The sequence below is a fragment of the Lutzomyia longipalpis genome, chromosome 2, assembly GCF_024334085.1.
Source record: "Lutzomyia longipalpis isolate SR_M1_2022 chromosome 2, ASM2433408v1".
Taxonomy (NCBI): Eukaryota; Metazoa; Arthropoda; class Insecta; order Diptera; family Psychodidae; genus Lutzomyia; species Lutzomyia longipalpis.
Genome location: NC_074708.1, coordinates 8,660,970 through 8,679,768, shown reverse-complemented (window position 1 = coordinate 8,679,768; position 18,799 = coordinate 8,660,970). Strand labels below are relative to the sequence as shown.

Below are 18,799 nucleotides of genomic sequence, written 5' to 3'. Positions count from 1 at the left end.
GACTCCATTTAGTTGGACTATAAAAGCCCCCAAATGACTAAAAAGTCTCTTAGTCTTCCGCTTTTTGGGACATATCGCAAGGTCTGTGAGGATGATTTGGGCGAAAGTAACTTTATTACTACTTCTTGTTTGTGCTCTCGAGGTTCTTCCGCTGTCTCTCAGACGAGACCCCGAAGTGTTGCATTTTGACGAAGTGGATTACCCAGAAGAGGTACAAAAAAAAGGATTTTTGGAAACAAACTTACCTTCATTTTCCTTAATTTTTTTTTATAGCCAAAGCCAGAAAGAAAATCTCACGAACACGCCAAGGTTTTGCTGCTTGAGGAAGACATCCCCGGTGATTCGCAAATTTACGACGAACCACCGAAGAAGTTCAAGATTCTCCGGCCACATTGTCCCGATGGTCAACTAATGGATCATCGTGGGAGGTGCAGACAAATTTGGTGAACCTCCCACGTGGTTAACACACAAGTTAAGATCAATGCTGCGTGTATTTCAATTGCATTTTTTACACAAAACGAAGCAATAAAAAATAGATCTGGCGGAATTTTCGAGGTTTACTTCTTTGCTGGAGGCTCCTCATCGTTGTCACCCGCTGGAGCTGATCGTTTCTTGTTATTCTGATACTTTCCACCCTTGTTGCCCCGTCCGCCCTTGTTTTTCTTGAAATTCCTACGCTCCGCCATGGTTTTGATGGTCTTGGCGAGAAATTCCTCCTCCTCTGTGCCCTCCACTAGGCGTGCTGTCGCCTCAACGCCATCCAGTGTGATTTTCCCACCCTCGAGCTTCTCAAACACCGTCTTTGCGGTATTTTCCACCTTCAGTCGTACCATAGCTTCCTTCTCACCACGTTTGTACTCCACAAATGCCACATCCGCTTCGAGTTTCCCAAAAGCCTCCTTCAATGACTCCACCGTGGAATCTGCACCGATTTCTGTGATATGAAGCAGTGTACCCTTTGGGAGGGTGAAAGCAGAATCCTCCTCCTTATGTTGCTGCTTCTTTTTCTTCTTCTCTTCCGCATGTTCAAGCTTGGACTTCTCCAAGTAGTCAGCCTTGAACATTCTCAGGAGATTTGTCTCCTTGTACTCAACTTTCTCCTTCTCAACGAACTCCTTAGCCTGCTCAAGTGTGGCAAAAGTCACAAAGCAGCTCCCTTTGAAGACGTGCACTGTATTGCCGTCTTTCTTCTCCGGACGCCGACGCATCTGAATGTTTACGACTTTCTCAAATGGCTGGAAGTACTCCAATAAATCCTCAATTGTTGTTCCCTCCACCGGGAAACCCTTAGCATACACTGTGCGTGCCTGGACCTCTTTGCGTGTCTCCTCATTCTGTTCCGGAAGTGGATTATCCGGGTGACGCCGGAGCTTTGTGCGATCTTCATTAACTTCCACAATCATCTCTGTGGATTTGGCGAGAGCTTTGCAAACTACCTCGGGTTCTGTTGTGAGGGCGGCTAGACGCTTAAATGTGAGCAAGACTGTAAGATCCACCCATCCGGCGGGATCTTTTGCCACCTGCTCCTGTAGGAATTTATCACGTGCGAGATTTGTGTCGCCGAAGTAGTATTCCACCTGACGAATAATGCTGGATTCAAGCTGTGACGGCTCATTGTCTTTTTCCGCGGCTCCATTGGTATTTTCCTCAACTTTTTCCACACTTTCAGTCACTTCTGCCATTATTTTTGCTACAATAAAATAAGAAACATGGGAAGAGTTTGAGGTTAGGTTTCTCTGCGTCTTTTTTGATTTTCGATATTTCGAGAAAATTACGCCATGTATTGAATACTTTTCAATTGCTTGGTGTGCATTATTAGTTTACTTACTCTTGTGTGATAAAATAAACTTTAAAAATTGCTTATTTGTCAAAGATTTGTAGAACTTTGGGAAATGCACGGAAAACTCACATAACCTCAATCACTACTAAATAACAATCACGTCGAAGTGCTTACAAAAATATGATTTTTTTTTCAAAATTAATCCCGCGCTTTTTCATAACAAAAAGGGGCAAGAAAAAAAGTTTTTTAGGATTAATTTTATTTTATTACCATTTGGAAATTCACAGCGGATATTTTACACGAATTATCAGCATTCAAATGCCTAAAATCATACAGACTAAACATTATAATGTTCTCTTGAGCAAAAACCCAGACACAGAGACGATAATTTTTAAAACTTAAAACTTTTTTCCTTGATAAAATCAGTGCGAGAAAATAATTTTCCATTGATTCTTGTATTTTCTTCCCCATTTAAAAATTGAAATTCTAATGCACGGAGAATACTTTCCTATAGCCAAAAAAATCTAATCGTACTTTTCTTCATTTCTCTTAAATTCACATTATTCTTGTGAGGAATGAAAGGGGAGATATTTTGAGAATTTCATCTCACTCTTTTGATTATTTTGTGAGGGGAATTATTTTCTAAAAGATCTAAAAAGAAGCGAACCTTCAGTTCTTCTTCATGTACTCCTCAACCTCATGAATATTGTGAAGATTCACTTCGGACATCTTCCCTGTGAACTCCACATACTTCTCATGTGGCCCATCGACTGAGCGCTTCGCCACATTGTGCTCAATCTTCTCCAAGCGGAAGATCTTCATATTCTTGCACTCATTGGCGATTGTTGGTGCCACAGTTGAGAGATCCTCAATCTCGGGAATCACCACGCGCATCTCCTTGCGAATGACACTTGTATCGATGTCGTAGTACCCTTTCCAGATGCGCAGCACGAGGTCACGCATTGACCGCGGAGGCAGCACAACTTCCCTGTCCAGTGGCATCACGAAGCATCGTCGATTTTCAGCATCAATAATCCCAGATTGGTTGTACTTGAAATCATGCAGGAAGCGTCCTGGACGACCATTCTTGAAGTCTGGCACATCAATACGGGCATAGCTCTCTTCATCCGACAGATCAAGCTCCAGCTCCTCCTTGAAGAACTTCTGCGCCAATTTCTCCTCTTCCTCAATGTCGTAGCGGAAATCATCAATTCGCTCACTAAGCGGCTGGTTGTTGCTGCTTTGGGTAAATAATGATTATTTTTTTTGTTAGCACACTTTGGGAATTATCGCATCTGTGAGATAGCGACTCTTCTTTTTGCAGACACCACAGCTTCCACGCCACACGGAAAGTAATTATAAATAAGATATACAAACTCACAGAGAGAGAGAGGGAGAGATAAGTGGGATGTATTTTGAGAGATCTTTCGGAGATAATTTTTCTTTTGTAAAATTTAATAATGAAGAGAAAATTAAAAATAATCTTTTGACACGTTCCAGGTATGGTTAAATAATTCTCTAATTGTCCAATTTGAATAAATTATATCTTGCATTGACGGAAAATTCATTATATTTCATAATTATTTTCAAGCTTTTCAGTACAATCATTGAAAATTGAGAAGATGGCTTTCTTCTTGGTAATTGTTTAGACAGAAATCAATTTTTGAGGAAACTCAAAATTCCCTAAAAAAATGAAATTAAGAAGCTCTTGTTGAGTTTAATGAGAACTTGGAAAGAATTTCGCAATTTTATCACAAAGTTATGACAGAGCGTATCAATGAAATTGATAATGAAATATATTCTTGAATGTTCTTTCTTTCTTTTTTAAATGAAGAAAAGATATCAGAAAAGTTTTAAAAAATCTTTGAGACAAAAGATTACTCATTTATACTTTTAGAGTTCTAACTCAGAATTTATAATGTAAAAGACTTCATAATATCGATAGTTACTACACGATAAAAAGAGAGAAAATGGACTAGTCCAACTATTCCATATATAGATTTAGAGAGGATGTGATTCCTTCCTTAAATCACGAGAAGTATTAGCCGAGAACATTTAACTTTTATCATCGTAAGATTTCTGACAACTTAATAAGAAAAAAATTTCTGGGAAAACTTCTCAGTAATGTATCACACATCATGCAACTTGGGCGCGCTTGGTTGCTCATCAATTTGTCCCATTCCCACGAAATTACACGACAAAGTTCCCTCATTAAACAACCTCAAAGTCTCATCTCCCTTCTTCATCTCCATATCGATTTTATTGTAGTTTTGTAGCACAAAATGTTGTACATTGAATGAAGCCGCTTACGAGCCCTATTGTTTGCCGTAGAGGCCTAATTGTAGGTCTCACTCAGTTATGGCAAAGAATGAAGATTATATCGTTAAATAGTGGCCACTTAAGCAATTAGGTCATTTTTATCAACTCCCTGATCGACTGTGCGGGTGTATTGCAACACCTGACCACTGTTTTTCTCGCACTAATTGATATCGATCGGGGGAAAGTGGGAAACTCCGAGCAGGGGTGCAGCTGCTGGTTAAATGTTATGGTCTCGACCAAGCAATAAAATTGCGGCGTAAAAATAAACTGCATTGCTCGTTCTTATCACAAAACATTATAACTTTGTGATGAATAAATCAATTTGTAATGCAACAGTTTGATATGTCAGAGTATGTGGGTGGTGGTGCTTACTTACCCAAAGAATGCCATGGCACGGGAGAGGAGGGGCAAGTCCTCATCCTCAAAGGAGCGGAATTTGCTGTTGTACAGCATCATGGTTCTATTGTCCACGAGCCCACTGTCATAGGGTACACCGCAGAAGCCGTGGAAACGCATCCGATCGATGTGGGAGCGGGAGAGATGGCGCGCCAGGAAGTTCCCACCCAAGATGCCCAGTGACATGATAATCAGGGCAATGGTGAAGATCTTCGTCATGGTCCATGGGTGCCTCTCCACTGGTCGCAACTCACGGGGCTTCTTCACTACCCGCACACTGGTCAACTCCTTGCTATCATTGATTTCCTGTAGGCATTTTGAAACGCCCATGAAAAGTAATTTTCTTATCAAAATTTCTTCATTTACTCCGAGGCAAATTAATCAATGTTTGAAGGAGAAAACGAATAAAAAATGTTCTCCATGGGAATCCCCATGAATCACACGAAGAGACATCAAGAGAGCTTCCCGAAAAAATACCCTAATTGTGGAATTTACAGAGAAAATTGAGGAAATCCGCTTTCCCGACCATTTTTTTCTCGCCTCGTTCCATTTATCAAAAACAATGGGTTGGAGAAAATGTAAAATTTTCACTTACATTGTCCACAACAAGAGGAACAACAGTCACCTCCGTATTCTTTTTCTCACTTGCTGACGTTAGAATCGTCATCTTTGCTTCTTAAAACACGGGAATTTGCAAGGAACTGATTTACAGAGAATTTGCAATCAATTTTTTTTAAACTCTTTTTGCGACGTCAAAACACCCCAAACAACTGCACTGAAGTACTTACATCGATTTTACAAAACCCTTTTGTTCTAATGGCGCTACATGCGCCATCTACATTGAATTTTCACCAGATTCAAAATATCTCAACGACGTAACGGCCACTATTTGCAAAAAAAAAAAAATTAAAAATTAAGATCATCTCTGAAAAAAATATAAAGAAAATCTTTTCAAACATGTAAAGTGAACCAAAAGTGAAAATATGAGAAGAAAACTCATTTGGAAGTTTCAGGAGGAGGGAAACATTTTTATTTAACAATATATCACGATAACAATAAAGTCCTTTGAAGATCATTCACATGTTGAATGGTTGTACTTCCACTTGAGCACACAAAGGGGCTAACCAGCGCCCCCAAAAATGAGGTAAAATCAACTTGTATACAGAACTAATACCCTGTTGTTAGATATCACTTGTGCTTAGGCTGCTGCGGGATTTGGCAAGTTCATCCATTGACACGTAGCGTCGCATATTGCATTCATTTGGTATGCTCTCCATTGATTCCTCCTGAATGGACAGGAGGGGCTCAATGGGGTTACACTCCTTCAGACGCCCTCGCATGCCACGGAATCTTCGATTGAAGCGCCTATTGAGGGTGCTGAAATCATTGAAAGTCATCATTTCATTTGCCCTCTTTGCCGAAATACTCCCAGAGATGTTTCCAATGTACGAATGGGGTTCCATTGTGCCCACAGATGACGTGGGAACATCCAAACAGGGAATAATGAGCCGTGGATGGTTTGAGATGTACTCAACAATCTCCGGAGCGGTTGGGCGTTTCTTGTAGTCCAGCACCCAACATCTGTGCATCAAATGTCGCAGCTGAGGCTTCACTCTCGGTGGGATTTTGAGGATTTTTCCCGCCTTGACGTGTTCCAGCACTTGCATATTATTTAATCCTTGATACGGGAACGAGCCACAGGTGAGAATCTCATACAGGAGAATCCCATATGACCAGATATCCGATGCAGGAGTAAATAGACCCAATCCCAGAGATTCCGGAGACATCCATCTAATGGGCAGGAGTCCCTTCCGGTTGAATTTGTAGTAATCATTGTCAAATGTTGGTCTTGCCATGCCGAAATCAGCCAACTTGACCACCCTTTGAGCATTCACCAGACAATTCCGACATGCCACATCGCGATGGACAAATTTCTGACTAGCCAAGTAGGAGAGACCTCTCGCCACGTCCATTGCCATCATGGTGAGACGTCTCGAAGAGACATCTGATTCGTCATTCTGTCGATTCTTCACTAAATGCCGTCGCGCCAGGAGGAAAGTTTTGAGATCTCCGTAAAGCATAAATTCCAGAATTGTATAGATTGGCTCGGATTTGAGGCATACACCCAGCAATTTAATAACATTCTCATGATCAAATCTCTTCATTGCTTCCGCCTCTGAGAGGAAATCCAATCGATCCTCGACGGAACTTCCACTTTTAAGTGTTTTCACTGCAACTGCAATCCATGTGTTCTCAGCAACGAGCATCTCTCCACCATAGACTGTTCCAAAAGCTCCCTCTCCGAGCTTTCTATTAACAATTATTCTCTCCTTGGCGACTTCCCATTTATCCAATGAATTCCCCGGATCCGGTACACCGGCTGTTGACATAAAATCAATCCCAAAGCTTCTCATGTAGCGTGCTGAGAGCTTCATTTTGCGATTATACTGCTTACGCCAGAAGATGAAGGACGCCAGGAAGACGAGCACGACAATTACAAAGCATGCCAATGAGATGGCAATGATGTTGATGGTCTCACAGTCAGAATTGAGAACCTCCGCCAGCAAATGCAATCCACAGAAAACCACCCCATCTGTGGGTCTTCCCAGCGGTGAGAGCCACACAATCAGCGATTCATCGAGGTAGAATGTGCCATCCTGGGAATCTCCATAATCTAACGAGGCATTGGGATGTGAAACACCAACAATACGCGATGAATTCCCAAACCACTGGATAATGTTGATTGGCAGGAAGCGCGAGCCGCCGTCTGAGAACTTGACTCGACCTGCAATAACCAGAAAATCACCTTTCAATCCATTTCTTCTTTAAGCATTTTTTTTCTCACTCAACTCCTTTCATATTTAAAGCAAAACGCATTCACGGTGAATGGATGTGAATTGAGCAATTCTTTCTCTCAAGCTGTGCAAATTACGATAAAAACTTAATTATTTTAAACGCTCTTTTGCTCATCATAAATTCCTGCACCAACAATCTCTGATGAGAGGTAATTGGGCATATACTTGTGAATTCTTTTGAGGTGCTAATATGGGATTATTCTTATACAAAAAGACAAACTCCAGAGGGGGCCAAAGAAGACGAAACTTGACCAAAAGAAAAAAGTCATTAAAAATTTAATAAAGTCACCTTATTATCAAATGAATTAGAAATAATTTTCTATGGCAATTGGTGTGAGAAATTGCTTGAAATTCAACTGGGTTAATGCTTGTCCTTTTTTTCTTTTACTTTCTACTGCACGCATGAGTTGACAAAAACAACATTAAACTCAAAATATTATTTTAAGAAACAAAATATCAATGATTTATGAATTTAGAAAAAAAGCAAAGAAAAAACCCCAATTTTCTTTTCAAATAAATTAATTTAAAAAAGTGATTAATGTTTGCGGTGGTGGTTGACTTATCCCCAAGCACGTGCCCATGTCTTCATTTCATGCCTATTTGAATAATAAATTGGAAATATGATTTGTGCAAAAAACAGAGATTTTAATGAGCTTAGAGTAAATCCTATTTTATTCATCGTTTCTTTCTAATTCATTAATTAAATATCGATTAATCGCGCGAAAACTTAATTTATATTCCCTTTATTCAGAAATTAAATTAAAATAAAAGAGTAACGAAATAAATCTCTCTATCCCCCGCATTTTAATCATTTATTTACATGACTTCTTGAACTGAAATTATTGCTTTGAAAAAATGTACAAAAAATATCAATTTATTCGTCGTGTTATCTCTAAAATGCACAAAACGTGCCAAAATCTCAATGATTTAATTTCTCCGAGCTGTCTCTTACTTGTCTGATTTAATAGGAGAAAATATGTAACAGTTTGTTTTTTATTCGCAGAGTAAAAAAGTCACATAAAATGAAAGTATAAACTCACCTGAAACTCCCATAAAATCCGTATTCCAAATTATCTCCATGAAGCGTTTTGTTGTCCGCTCCGAATGGAGATCACTGAGGTACGTTGAGTTTTCCTTAATAAGTTGATCCAATGCGTAGGCATACACCCAGACGGCATCGTAGGTGTACCCCACGTAGCTGTAGGGGGTGTCTGAGGGGCAGACTTTGTGGAATTGACTCTGCCACTGACTCACTGAGGTGTTCAGTGTTGAAATTACTTGATCATCCTCACCAAAGGGTGCGTAGGAAAGGGAGAAGTGTCCATTGAAGGCTTCCAGGAGATCCCTATCGGTGCAATCAATTGTGCTATTCTCACTGAGAATCTTTCGCTTCTCCAGCCACACCGGCAGGAACCACACGTACCCATTCTTAGCCGTCATGTGGAGTTTGAATGCCTCACATAGAAGGATCTTCGCAACAGCATCATCCACATCGGCTATAAGAATCCTCGTGGTGGTTTTGAGATCCTGCAGCACTTGATGCACACTTGAGGGACTCGGGGAGTGGGAGAGTTTCTTATTGACCGCCAATTCAATATAATTAGCCTTCAGCATTGTCTCCATGTGTGAAATGTAACCCGTGTACTTTTGCCCATCCACCGTGATAGCAGCCACACGCCTCCACTTCATGTGGCGGAAGAAGTTGAGATAAACTTCCTGGAATTGATGATTCTCCCCAATTGTGCGGAAAAAGTACGGGTATGTGGTGCGATCTGTGAATGAAACTCCCTCAGCTGAGTAGGAGATGACTCCCATGCGGAAGTGCTTGGAAACTCCAGCAATAGGTTCCACTGTTTCACTGCAGGCAGGCCCGAGGATCCCGATAACCCTCTCCCAGCGCATATAGTAGTTTATAAAGGCCTTCATCACTGCATCTGTACGACACTGCCCATCCTGTCGTTGAACAACCAATCGATGATTCGGCAAAATATCCTCTACTGCATTCACATCATCCGCAGCCAGGCGCGAGGCATCTGGTAGGCATTTGTGAATGGAATTGGCTTTGGTGATGGGAAAAATGCCACCAATATAAATGTCTTCTTTGGGTTCACGCACAGGGATCCACTTTTGAAAGATTTCTTCATTTGTCTTCATCCACGAGCAGGCCACGTGGTTAAGTACATCGCTCATCAATTTCCCGCCATGCTGAACGTGAGTGTAGTTTTTCAGTAAACTCTGGAGTGCACCACGGGGGAAGTAGAATTTATTTAGAGCCACAATAGCATAGTCAGCAGATTGAAGCTGCTGAGCATAGAATTTCAGAAGTGGTGTCAACTCATACTTGCATCCAGTCACTGAACTACTCTCTATATTTTCACATTTTGGCATCACAACTGCTTCAAATTCCTCCGTATTCCCATCAATGGCATCTGATGGGGTCCAATGAAGTACAAGGAATTTCGAAGATCCTGCAGCAAGGAGTCCATTGAGGACTTCTGTGAAATTTCCACCCAAAAAGAGGACTTGAACGTTAAACTTGAATTCCTCAATGTGATGAATTATGAAGCCAGTCGTATCAAAATCAGGAGCTACCATTAAGGAGCATTCCCTCCTGGTGCAATGGGCAGGAGAATAGAAGCATTTTGTTGCCATAGTCCCATTAAAATCACAGAATTTTCTGAAATACAAAAAAATCGAGAAAAAAAATCATTTCAACCTCAGTGGCGCTTTGTTCTTTTCGGCTGATTTATTGCGTTTTATAATATTTGGCAGCTGACTAATTTTTGTGTGGCTCGCGTCTGGTCCTTTGCGAATGGTACCACACGAGTTACCGAAAGTTTGCAGAAAAAAATCCACAAGGTCAATTAAAAATTAAAATGTTTTGACTCGATCTCACCGAACCACACATTCCCTCCCAAAAAATGTTCATAAGAAATCATTATGCTAAAAAACCCACCAGAGGAAAATTTAATTGTATCAAGTGAAAGTATTAAGCTGTGGTTTCAACTTTTTTGGATTTAGTTGTAAAACCCGATGATTACATTTGGAATTATGTGTTTAACTTTTAAATGATTTTTAATTAATACAAACGGGACGGCGTTATATCACACCAAAGAAATATTTCACAAGGGAAGAGGTGAATTTAGGAATTTTTATAAGATCAAATTACATTTTATGTGATCATTTTCGGTATTATTGATCATCAAATAAAGATTAAGTTGGCTAAATCAATAATAACACTAATATTGACTTTAATAAAGCATTTAAAGTCTCAATTATTCTTTTATGCGGGGAGATTAATATTTTGACAATAAAAAGTTTAAAAAATTCATTCTTAAACTCACGAAGACCTTGACAAGATCATTTTTCTTTAAAATCTTTAGGTAAAGGAATAAAACAAAACTATTAAATCATTTAAAATGAAAAGCATTAGCTAAAAAAAAAAACAGATAATAAAAATTAATTAAAAACTTCTTGTTTCATCTCATTTCCAAATTAATTTTCTTTTGCTAAAAATTGAAGTTTTATAATACTTTTATAAAAACTTAAATTGCTATGCTGAAATAAAAACATAGGAGTGGTCATAAAAATATGTCATTGTATAGTTTTTAGAAGCTAAGATTCGTTTTGCTCATAGAACTCTTCTATAAAATTCTGGAAGGCATTGACATAGATTTTAAAATTCTTGTACTAAACTTCTATTTTAGAGGATTTATGGTTGACCTTAATTTTTACCTAAAAACTTGCAAAAACACTTCTAACATACGCCTCTGTTTTCAGCTGTGATTATTTGTTCAGATGAAAACTCCCCTGTTAATTTACAAACCCACTTGCAGACTTTCCACATAATTTTCTTCGCAAATACAGTATTTTGCACCATATTATTTCTCATTATATATTCTTTAGACTTGAGCAAAGATAGCAAACATGATTTTCTTGAACTTTAGCCAACCACTGAAGAGTAATTTGCAAAAAAAGTAACCTTGAGCGTCTTCAGACATATTGCAAGATTTTGACAGGAGCATCGATTTTTTTTATTAAAATAAACTTCATTTATACAAAAAAAGCGCGAAAAACAAAGTCTAAGTTTAAAAGCAAACAAAATAAGGCCAAAATTGTCGCTCTTTGGTGATTCAGTGACCTCAAAAGATGTTCCCTGTTTATTCCGCCGAAATCGTGCTAAATGTAACAAGAAAATATTTTCACAAAACACCCCAGACGGGGTTATATATGATGTACATAAAAAACCGTCGCTGCCGTTTGACTATTCACCTTATTCGGTCTTTATCGTTTTTATCTCTCAATTCAAACAAATTAAAATTAATTACCAACGCACGTGTTTGGTTTAATTATAGCGAGAAAAGAGTTTTGATGGTTTCCTTGAATTTTTAGGTAAAAATTCAATATAATTGGTATAAGTATGTACGTTTAATGATAAAGGAACTTTGTAAAAAAAAATGATAATAATTTTAGCTGTTTTAGCTTCGCTTTTTCGAATTAGAGCTAGTTCTTTAAAAAAAAATTAAAACTTACTCAGCTTTTGGAAGGATTTCTTCAAGTACACCATTCGCCAGTCGGAAGGATGTCTTTCCAGCATCCTGAGCAGTACCCTGGAAGTCCCTGTAGGTTATCGGCTGAGTTTTATCGATGAATTTCTTTGGTATAAACCACCCAAAGCGTCCAGAACTTGTCACAGCTCCAGCATCGCGAACTTGATCAGGAATCACATGAAAATCAGGCAGCATCCACACTTCCAGATCCACCGTTGGCTCTGGCCAGACAACCCTCGAGGAGAGCGGCAGTAGACTGAGGAAGAGCCGATGGTGTTCATTTTGTTCCGGAAATTGTGGCTTCTCAATGAGATTTACATTTTCGTAGAAGAGAACTTCGCGCAGGAAGATGGCAAAGATGCGCGAGAGCAACTGATGCGTTACTCTTGAGGTCACCTGGAGGGAAATTGGATCTCTGTTTGATGACGCAAATCGCGGGTATTTTGCATTATCTGCAAATAAAAGAAAACAGTTAAGATAAATAAATAAAACAGCCTTTCGTTTGAATTATAAAATCAAATCTTTAAGAAATTTTGAGAAACAAACTTAATAAAAAATAAATTCCTCATAAAATTTGCATACAATATGAATTTTATCCAAATAAAACTTTTTTCTGTGTGCAAATTCATTCATAAATGGTAGAAAAATGAGCAAACCAAAAAATGGGTGCGAATTTGATAAATGAAATTGCCATAGTTGAAGAAAAAAAGGTAATAATTTAATTAATCTAGGCAATAAAGGCTCACCTAGACTGATTCGCACAGTTCACAAGTGAAAAAAAAACCCACGATAAGCCAAATTTTATACAGTTTAGTGAAAATCAAATATATTACTTTTCTCCGCGTGCAAACAAATAAAATTTTATCAGAATATGAATATTTTATGGATCTCTAAATGAGATACATCACATAAATAAATTTTTCTATTATTTTATTCATTTTATTTATTTACTTTATTTATCAGAACAAAATTTGAATGGAAATCATTTTGAGGGAAAGCTGCTCTGCGATTAAATCAGTGTGCAAAAAAGCGAAGTAAAAATAATTTTATTTGTGTCTCTGATAAATGAAACTCAAAAATTGCAAGAAAAGGAAAGATCTTTAACAGAATCAAACCAAATAATTTTAATTATGAAAAAAAAACGTTAATTTTTCAATTCATTAGTGAAAGGAAAATTTTTTTTCCTTTCCTTTGCAAATGGACTTCTTGTAATTTTATCCGGTTAATTAAGATAATATTTGTTCACAAAACATTTAATTTGTTCGTCAAAAATAACTCTGAACTTCCTCATGTCTTCTCACAAATCCATCCAACGTATAAATCGAGCGTTCATGACCGAATGCAAATTGCAATTGAATAAACAAAATGAGGAGATACGACATCGAGATAAGAAATGCGGAAGCAATTTGAACATGCATCAAAATGCTACATAATCCGATTGGGGACAATTTTGTCGTATGTGATCTTTGTGATTGTTCTGAAAATTTTCTGTTCGATTTTTTTTTATAGCGTGTTGACTTTTTTAATGAGACGTTGAGTGATATTGTTGATTTTTTTTGGAGATAAAAAAGCGGTTTATTTTTGGAAAAACTCACCTGTGTGTGGGAAGCATCTGAAGTCAAATTGGTGGGGCCTCTCACCGGGAACTCCAACGACGGGAAGTGTTGTGGTGCACAAAACGACAAATAAGACGACCAACAATTTAATGTGAATCATCGGTTGCAGAACGTTGCTCATTGTTTTGCAGCAATCACGCATGTAAATGCACTCTATTTTCTCGTAAATTTCCTCACTTTCGGGACAAAATCATCCACAGTAATACGCATTGCTCAGTTGTTTGTAAACATCGAACCTCACAGTGTTTCTGGCTGAAGCCACACACAGATTTTGCCGTATAAAATGTCCATTGATGATATGATAATTTTGAACTTCTCTCCGCACGCGGTGAAATGTTATATTGGAGCCGTATACACAACACTGTCCGTTTAGCAATGTAATTTGTATGCCGATGTACCGTCCACCTCTTTGGTGTGAGAATTTAATTTAAAATATTTTTGGATGAAGTATTTTTCACTCAACACTTTACTATACACTTTATTGTGTCTCTCTTTCTTCCCTTTCCTTCTTGATATCGCCGCCACGATGCGCAAACATCCACCCAATTAGTGGGAAAATAAATGCGTTGTGAGGCTAAAAAAAAAGAAAAATTAAAAAAGATATTTTCACACACTTTTTAATTATTGCTGCAAAATTTGGTTTTTAATTTATCTCTTCGTTGTCAAAATTTGATTCTCACTCAAGCGCTCCCGACACCTCAAATAAAATTTATGAATTCCCAATTTTTCAGGCTTTTTCTCTCACCACTCACGCATCTATAAATGTTAGAAATTGAGAAACGTTAACTAAATAATTAATTTTTTCAACGAAATGTCGAAAAATAAATTGCAACACTATATTACTTTTCAATTTCCTAATTTTTACGAATTAATTAAAAAATAAATAAATAAATTTATAGATGAACATATTTAGTGTGATCAATGATCACGCACGTAATATTTGCACAGAAGAATGTGGGTCAATTTTGAGATAACGCTTTCTGAATAAACTTTTACAAAATGAAGATAAGCGTCCTTGGGGAAAGAATAAATGCAGGGTTATTAGAACAATTTTCTTATTTTTTTTAAAGATTTATTTTAAAGCTTTATCATGTCTTCTTGTATACTTTCTGCAATTTTGTAACCATTCAAGATTATTTTGATTGATTAGAGTTGGGACAGTGTTAGAATTTACTTTAAAATATCTTATTTCTAATCTTCTGATTCATTTTTTCCCGTTTAATAATTTCTAAATGAGACAAAAATACTATAGAATTGTTTTTGTATGAATTATTTTTAATTTTTTTAAATTTGAAAGTTAAGGTCTAACGCATTTATAATAAAAGTGAAATATTTACCTATTAATTAGAAGAAAGGAGAAAAATTCTCATTGTAACTGTTGATAGGAAATTTTTATTTTCCTATCTAAACTTAAAAGTTTTATTGGTTTTTCCTGTATTTTACTGACTGGGAAAATAAGTTTTGCAATCAATTTCCATTAATATTTTTATGCCTTTCTCAAGTTTTGAATAATTCCCTAGAAATTTCAACGAATGTAACAATTTCAGAGTTTTTAGAGACTCCCTGATTTAATCTTTCTTTACATCTGAAATAAGGCTTACAGCCTTATGGGACTTAAAAATGGACCATAAAATTTATAAGAATTATAAGAAAAGTATGATTATGAAGCCTTTATTGCAATCTCTTTTATGTTCCCATTTAAATAGAGTATAGAGTATAGAGTATATTTATTCACCTTATTCCTCATACATACATAAATTTACAAAATATTTCAATTTTTTACAAACAGAATGTAGAAGGAACTCGGGATCAAAGTGGCAGAGCTAAAAGCTGTGTCGCCACCTCGGAGCCCAGTTGATCACCCAACGCGTAATTTAAATTCAAATTCATACAAATTCACTTGACTTTTTATCAAATTTAAACTAAAGAAATCTCTCAAAGATCCGCATTGCCAAGAATTTACAAAAATATTTACTAATAAGTCATGCAAAAATTATTAACAATTGGAAACAATTTAGTTACAATCAATGAATTTTTTTAGATCTTGATGAGAATCAATTGCAAAAACGGTACCTCTTCCCCTCTTACGCAGTAGAATTCGACCTTGTTGGTGCCACGCAAAAGCCCAGCCTTTTTTCGTAGCAGCCTCTCTTGCTTTATTGAACAGCTCCCTACGGGATTTGCTCAATCTCTCACTCACGCTCAACTCGACTGGTATTCCCCCAAACTCAATTGCCGTTGATCCAGACCTTTTTCGATTTCTCCAGTGTTGCATTGCAATCTCTCTTGTCCGCCTCGAAGCAAAACGCACAATCATGACACAATTTTTTCCTGGATTATCAGCAGCGTCCCGCTCTTTGGAACCAGATTGATTTTTTGCCACTATTTTTTTCTTAATGATGGTAACTTGATCCAAATCACCTTGATCCACAGAAATTCCAATTTCCTTCAAGGTACACTCAGCTTGAGCAAACTTGCGTTTTTCGTTGACATTGGGTATACCATCTATCACAATTGCATTCAAGTCACAAGGTTCTGGGTCCACATCACTCAAACGATCCTCCAGAGAGATGATCTTAGCTTTCAACGCATCATTTTCTTCCTTCAGTCCAGTGAGTTCCTTTGAGAATGACGAAAAAATTGTTTCCATTTTCTCCATATATTTGTCCACTCGATCAAATCTCCTTTCAAAGAACTCCTTCAGTTGAGAAATCTCCGAATCACATTTCACGGGTTGCCCTTTTTTCGATAATTCACGAGCCATCACTAACAAAATTCAAGAGCGCCACAAAAATACGTCCAACTGCGCCGAGCGATCCAACTTATTCTTAACTAATAATTCTTAACTTATTCCAACTTAATTCTTTGTAATATTCCTGCATTCTTAAATCCTTAAAGGATCAAAAACACATCAAATTAGGTTAATTTAAACTTATCTTTTTCAAGATTTGTTTTGAAACTTATATAGCTGTAGGATCGCTGGAGTTATTTATATTCCGACAATCACATATATTAATTCAATCTCTTCTGAAAGGTGTTCAAAGCCCCCGAATTATGGTAATTTGTGCACGTAGTCCAAGAAACTCACAGAAATGTTACAACATTGCTGTTTTGCTTGAAAAATTCACCACAACTAAACACACCGGATAGAATTATTAGAACTTCCACTTTTGCTACTTGCCGCACTTCTCATTACAATTCATCATAAGAATTTCTTAATTAATTTAATTAAATGAAAAAAAACTTTGTTTTCTTCTCATTTAGTAATTTTTGCGTGAAATATCATTCAATTAGGATTTTTTTGGAAACTACAGTATATTGAATAAATATTTTCACAACTGCTCATGCGGTTGCCTTTCACTCAATCGTACCGACAACCTCGAACTGCACATAAAATTGAGTTTTTTTTTTCTCAGAGTTACAATAAAATCCATAATATACTATATATTAATTTATTGCTGTTCCCGCAGTGCTGACGCTGGAGTTGTAATACAAGACAACAATGTTGTTTGTCTAAACAGAAAATTCCTCTGTATAGATTATGGTCACATAATTGAAATTGAAGATGCGATGGGAAAAGCGCAAAATTCCAATTTGGGCATGGGAATAAAAATTTGCGCTATTTGATTTCGTTGACCTTATGGAGCGCTTTGAAAATTAATTTAATTTGGATGAGTGAGTGGGAAAGAGAGATTGGCTATGATAGAAAAAAATCACTTGTGTCTCAACATCTAAAATTTCATGCTGATGTCGCGTTGATTTACAAAAATACACACCTTAAGTCTCCTTCATTTCACTTTTTTTCCCGCAATTTACAGAAATAGATTATAAAATTTATATAATTGAAGGAGGACGCGACAGGAATTGCGATCTGCACGCACTATTTTCACCACACCAGAAGAATTAGAAGAATTTTTTTCTCAGCTTTTGCTTTTCTCAACGTCTTGGTGTTTAATCCGCATTAATGTCACAGCGCGAAAATGTTCTTACTGAATTTTCCCCTTCACCACATACACCGGAAAAATTCCTTTGTGATAAGAAAGGTTCTCACATCCAAGGATTGTTGATAAAATTAAAAGAAAAAAAAGCTTTTAAATTGGTTCACCCACAATATAGCCAAAGCGATGATGTTTATTTTTTTGTGTAGTTGTGGCACAATTCTTTTTTCTTATCAGCTCTTTATACGGTGCATATTGCACAAGAACACTGCAAACACCGCGCAATCCACGAGACGCATTTTATGGAAAGTCCGGATAAACAAACGAAACTCTTCCCGGCTTCTGCACAACGATCGCACCTTCGAGCGCACGCAAGATCACTCGCAGACTGATTTAAACTCCAACCGTCCCATTATAAATCTCCTAAATTCTTCACTTTTTGCCTCTCTCTCACTCACTGCGTATCACTCGCGAGTTTTCTGATGTGATATAAAATAATAAAAAAAAACGAGACGACCAATTAATTATGTCATTTGGAGGGAAGGAGACCAGCACACAACACGCGCATGTGGACAGTGTGGGGCACAAGTGGATGATCGCGATCCCACTCCATGTTGTACATTTAATACCGCACGACCGGCCTACCGTTTGCCGGTTCCCTCGCTGCAGCGCAAGCGCGTTCAATCTTCTTTTTTTTTAATGTCTCAAGATTTTTCATATCGGATTAAGAATTGGTATATTTGTTCCCAAAAATAATATAAAAACATTCAAGGAGCAAGAAAAAAAAGTTATTGATAACGAGGCACACGAATACTCTATTATCGCTTCTAAACACTTAAATTCTGGGTTCAGACTACAATAATGATTCATTTTATTTATTTTTTTTTAAGTATAAATGGGATAGGTATTTTACTCTTTGGCTTTGCAAGTTATATTACGTTCAATGAAAGTGATAAAAAGCATAAAAATGAGGTCACTTTGTACATTTTTGGGCAAATATTTTCCGTCTTTTCCTCACTGATCTCAGTGAGAAAGATGAAATCTTAATGAGCATTACTTCTTCTTTATTTTATCGTCTACTAAAAGATTAAGCAGCATATCCCGACCGATTCCTCAAATTGGGGATCCCTTTCCCTTCCCTATAAAGGCGGGTAAACTCCTTTCGGCCATATCTCTCATTTAAAAAACCCAAGGAAATTTTGAAGTAAAATAATATAATTTAGGAATAGAACACTTTTAATGAATAATTAAAAATAAAATATTATTTAAAAACAATTTTTTACCAACATTGATCACACTGTAAAGTCTTCATATTAAGCATTATTGTGTTGTTTGCTTTTTGGTG

The 18,799-nt window shown here is 37.1% G+C and overlaps 3 protein-coding genes across 5 annotated transcripts; all 3 read right to left on the bottom strand.

The window, feature by feature from the left end:
- Positions 1–472: 472 nt before the first annotated feature.
- Positions 473–1,931, bottom strand: LOC129789070 (la protein homolog). Its single transcript, XM_055825700.1, has 2 exons — positions 1,829–1,931; positions 473–1,690 (listed from the first exon to the last, which is right to left on the bottom strand). The coding sequence occupies exon 2, from the start codon at positions 1,680–1,682 to the stop codon at positions 558–560; it is 1,125 nt and encodes a 374-aa protein (XP_055681675.1). The 5' UTR covers positions 1,683–1,690; positions 1,829–1,931; the 3' UTR covers positions 473–557.
- Positions 1,932–2,022: 91 nt separating this feature from the next.
- LOC129789087 (integral membrane protein 2B) lies at positions 2,023–5,277 on the bottom strand. 2 transcript variants are annotated; one of them, XM_055825724.1, is made up of 3 exons: positions 5,091–5,277; positions 4,476–4,801; positions 2,023–3,020 (listed from the first exon to the last, which is right to left on the bottom strand). In XM_055825724.1, exons 1-3 carry the CDS (start codon positions 5,160–5,162, stop codon positions 2,450–2,452), a joined length of 969 nt encoding a protein of 322 aa, XP_055681699.1. In that variant the 5' UTR covers positions 5,163–5,277; the 3' UTR covers positions 2,023–2,449. The 2 variants fall into 2 exon arrangements, with proteins under 2 accessions (XP_055681699.1, XP_055681700.1); XM_055825725.1 differs by having other exon boundaries at positions 2,023–3,017.
- A 225-nt stretch (positions 5,278–5,502) lies between these two features.
- LOC129788948 (atrial natriuretic peptide receptor 2-like) lies at positions 5,503–18,016 on the bottom strand. 2 transcript variants are annotated; one of them, XM_055825443.1, is made up of 5 exons: positions 17,293–18,016; positions 13,496–14,090; positions 11,884–12,352; positions 8,391–10,027; positions 5,503–7,280 (listed from the first exon to the last, which is right to left on the bottom strand). In XM_055825443.1, the coding sequence occupies exons 2-5, from the start codon at positions 13,656–13,658 to the stop codon at positions 5,677–5,679; spliced, it is 3,873 nt and encodes a 1,290-aa protein (XP_055681418.1). In that variant the 5' UTR covers positions 13,659–14,090; positions 17,293–18,016; the 3' UTR covers positions 5,503–5,676. The 2 variants fall into 2 exon arrangements, with proteins under 2 accessions (XP_055681418.1, XP_055681419.1); XM_055825444.1 differs by lacking the exon at positions 17,293–18,016 and adding an exon at positions 16,605–16,900.
- Between the last annotated feature and the right edge of the window lie 783 nt (positions 18,017–18,799).

Coding starts and splice junctions, on each gene's coding strand:
- LOC129789070 (XM_055825700.1), bottom strand. CDS start 1,682: ATGGCAGAAGTGACTGAAAGTGTGGAAAAAGTTGAGGAAAATACCAAT.
- LOC129789087 (XM_055825724.1), bottom strand. CDS start 5,162: ATGACGATTCTAACGTCAGCAAGTGAGAAAAAGAATACGGAGGTGACT. Junction 4,802..5,090: donor TTCCTCTTGTTGTGGACAAT/GTAAGTGAAAAT, acceptor AAATGCCTACAG/GAAATCAATGATAGCAAGGA. Junction 3,021..4,475: donor CGTGCCATGGCATTCTTTGG/GTAAGTAAGCAC, acceptor ATTTACCCAAAG/CAGCAACAACCAGCCGCTTA.
- LOC129788948 (XM_055825443.1), bottom strand. CDS start 13,658: ATGCGTGATTGCTGCAAAACAATGAGCAACGTTCTGCAACCGATGATT. Junction 10,028..11,883: donor GAAATCCTTCCAAAAGCTGA/GTAAGTTTTAAT, acceptor TTTGTATTTCAG/AAAATTCTGTGATTTTAATG. Junction 7,281..8,390: donor GGATTTTATGGGAGTTTCAG/GTGAGTTTATAC, acceptor TGGTTATTGCAG/GTCGAGTCAAGTTCTCAGAC.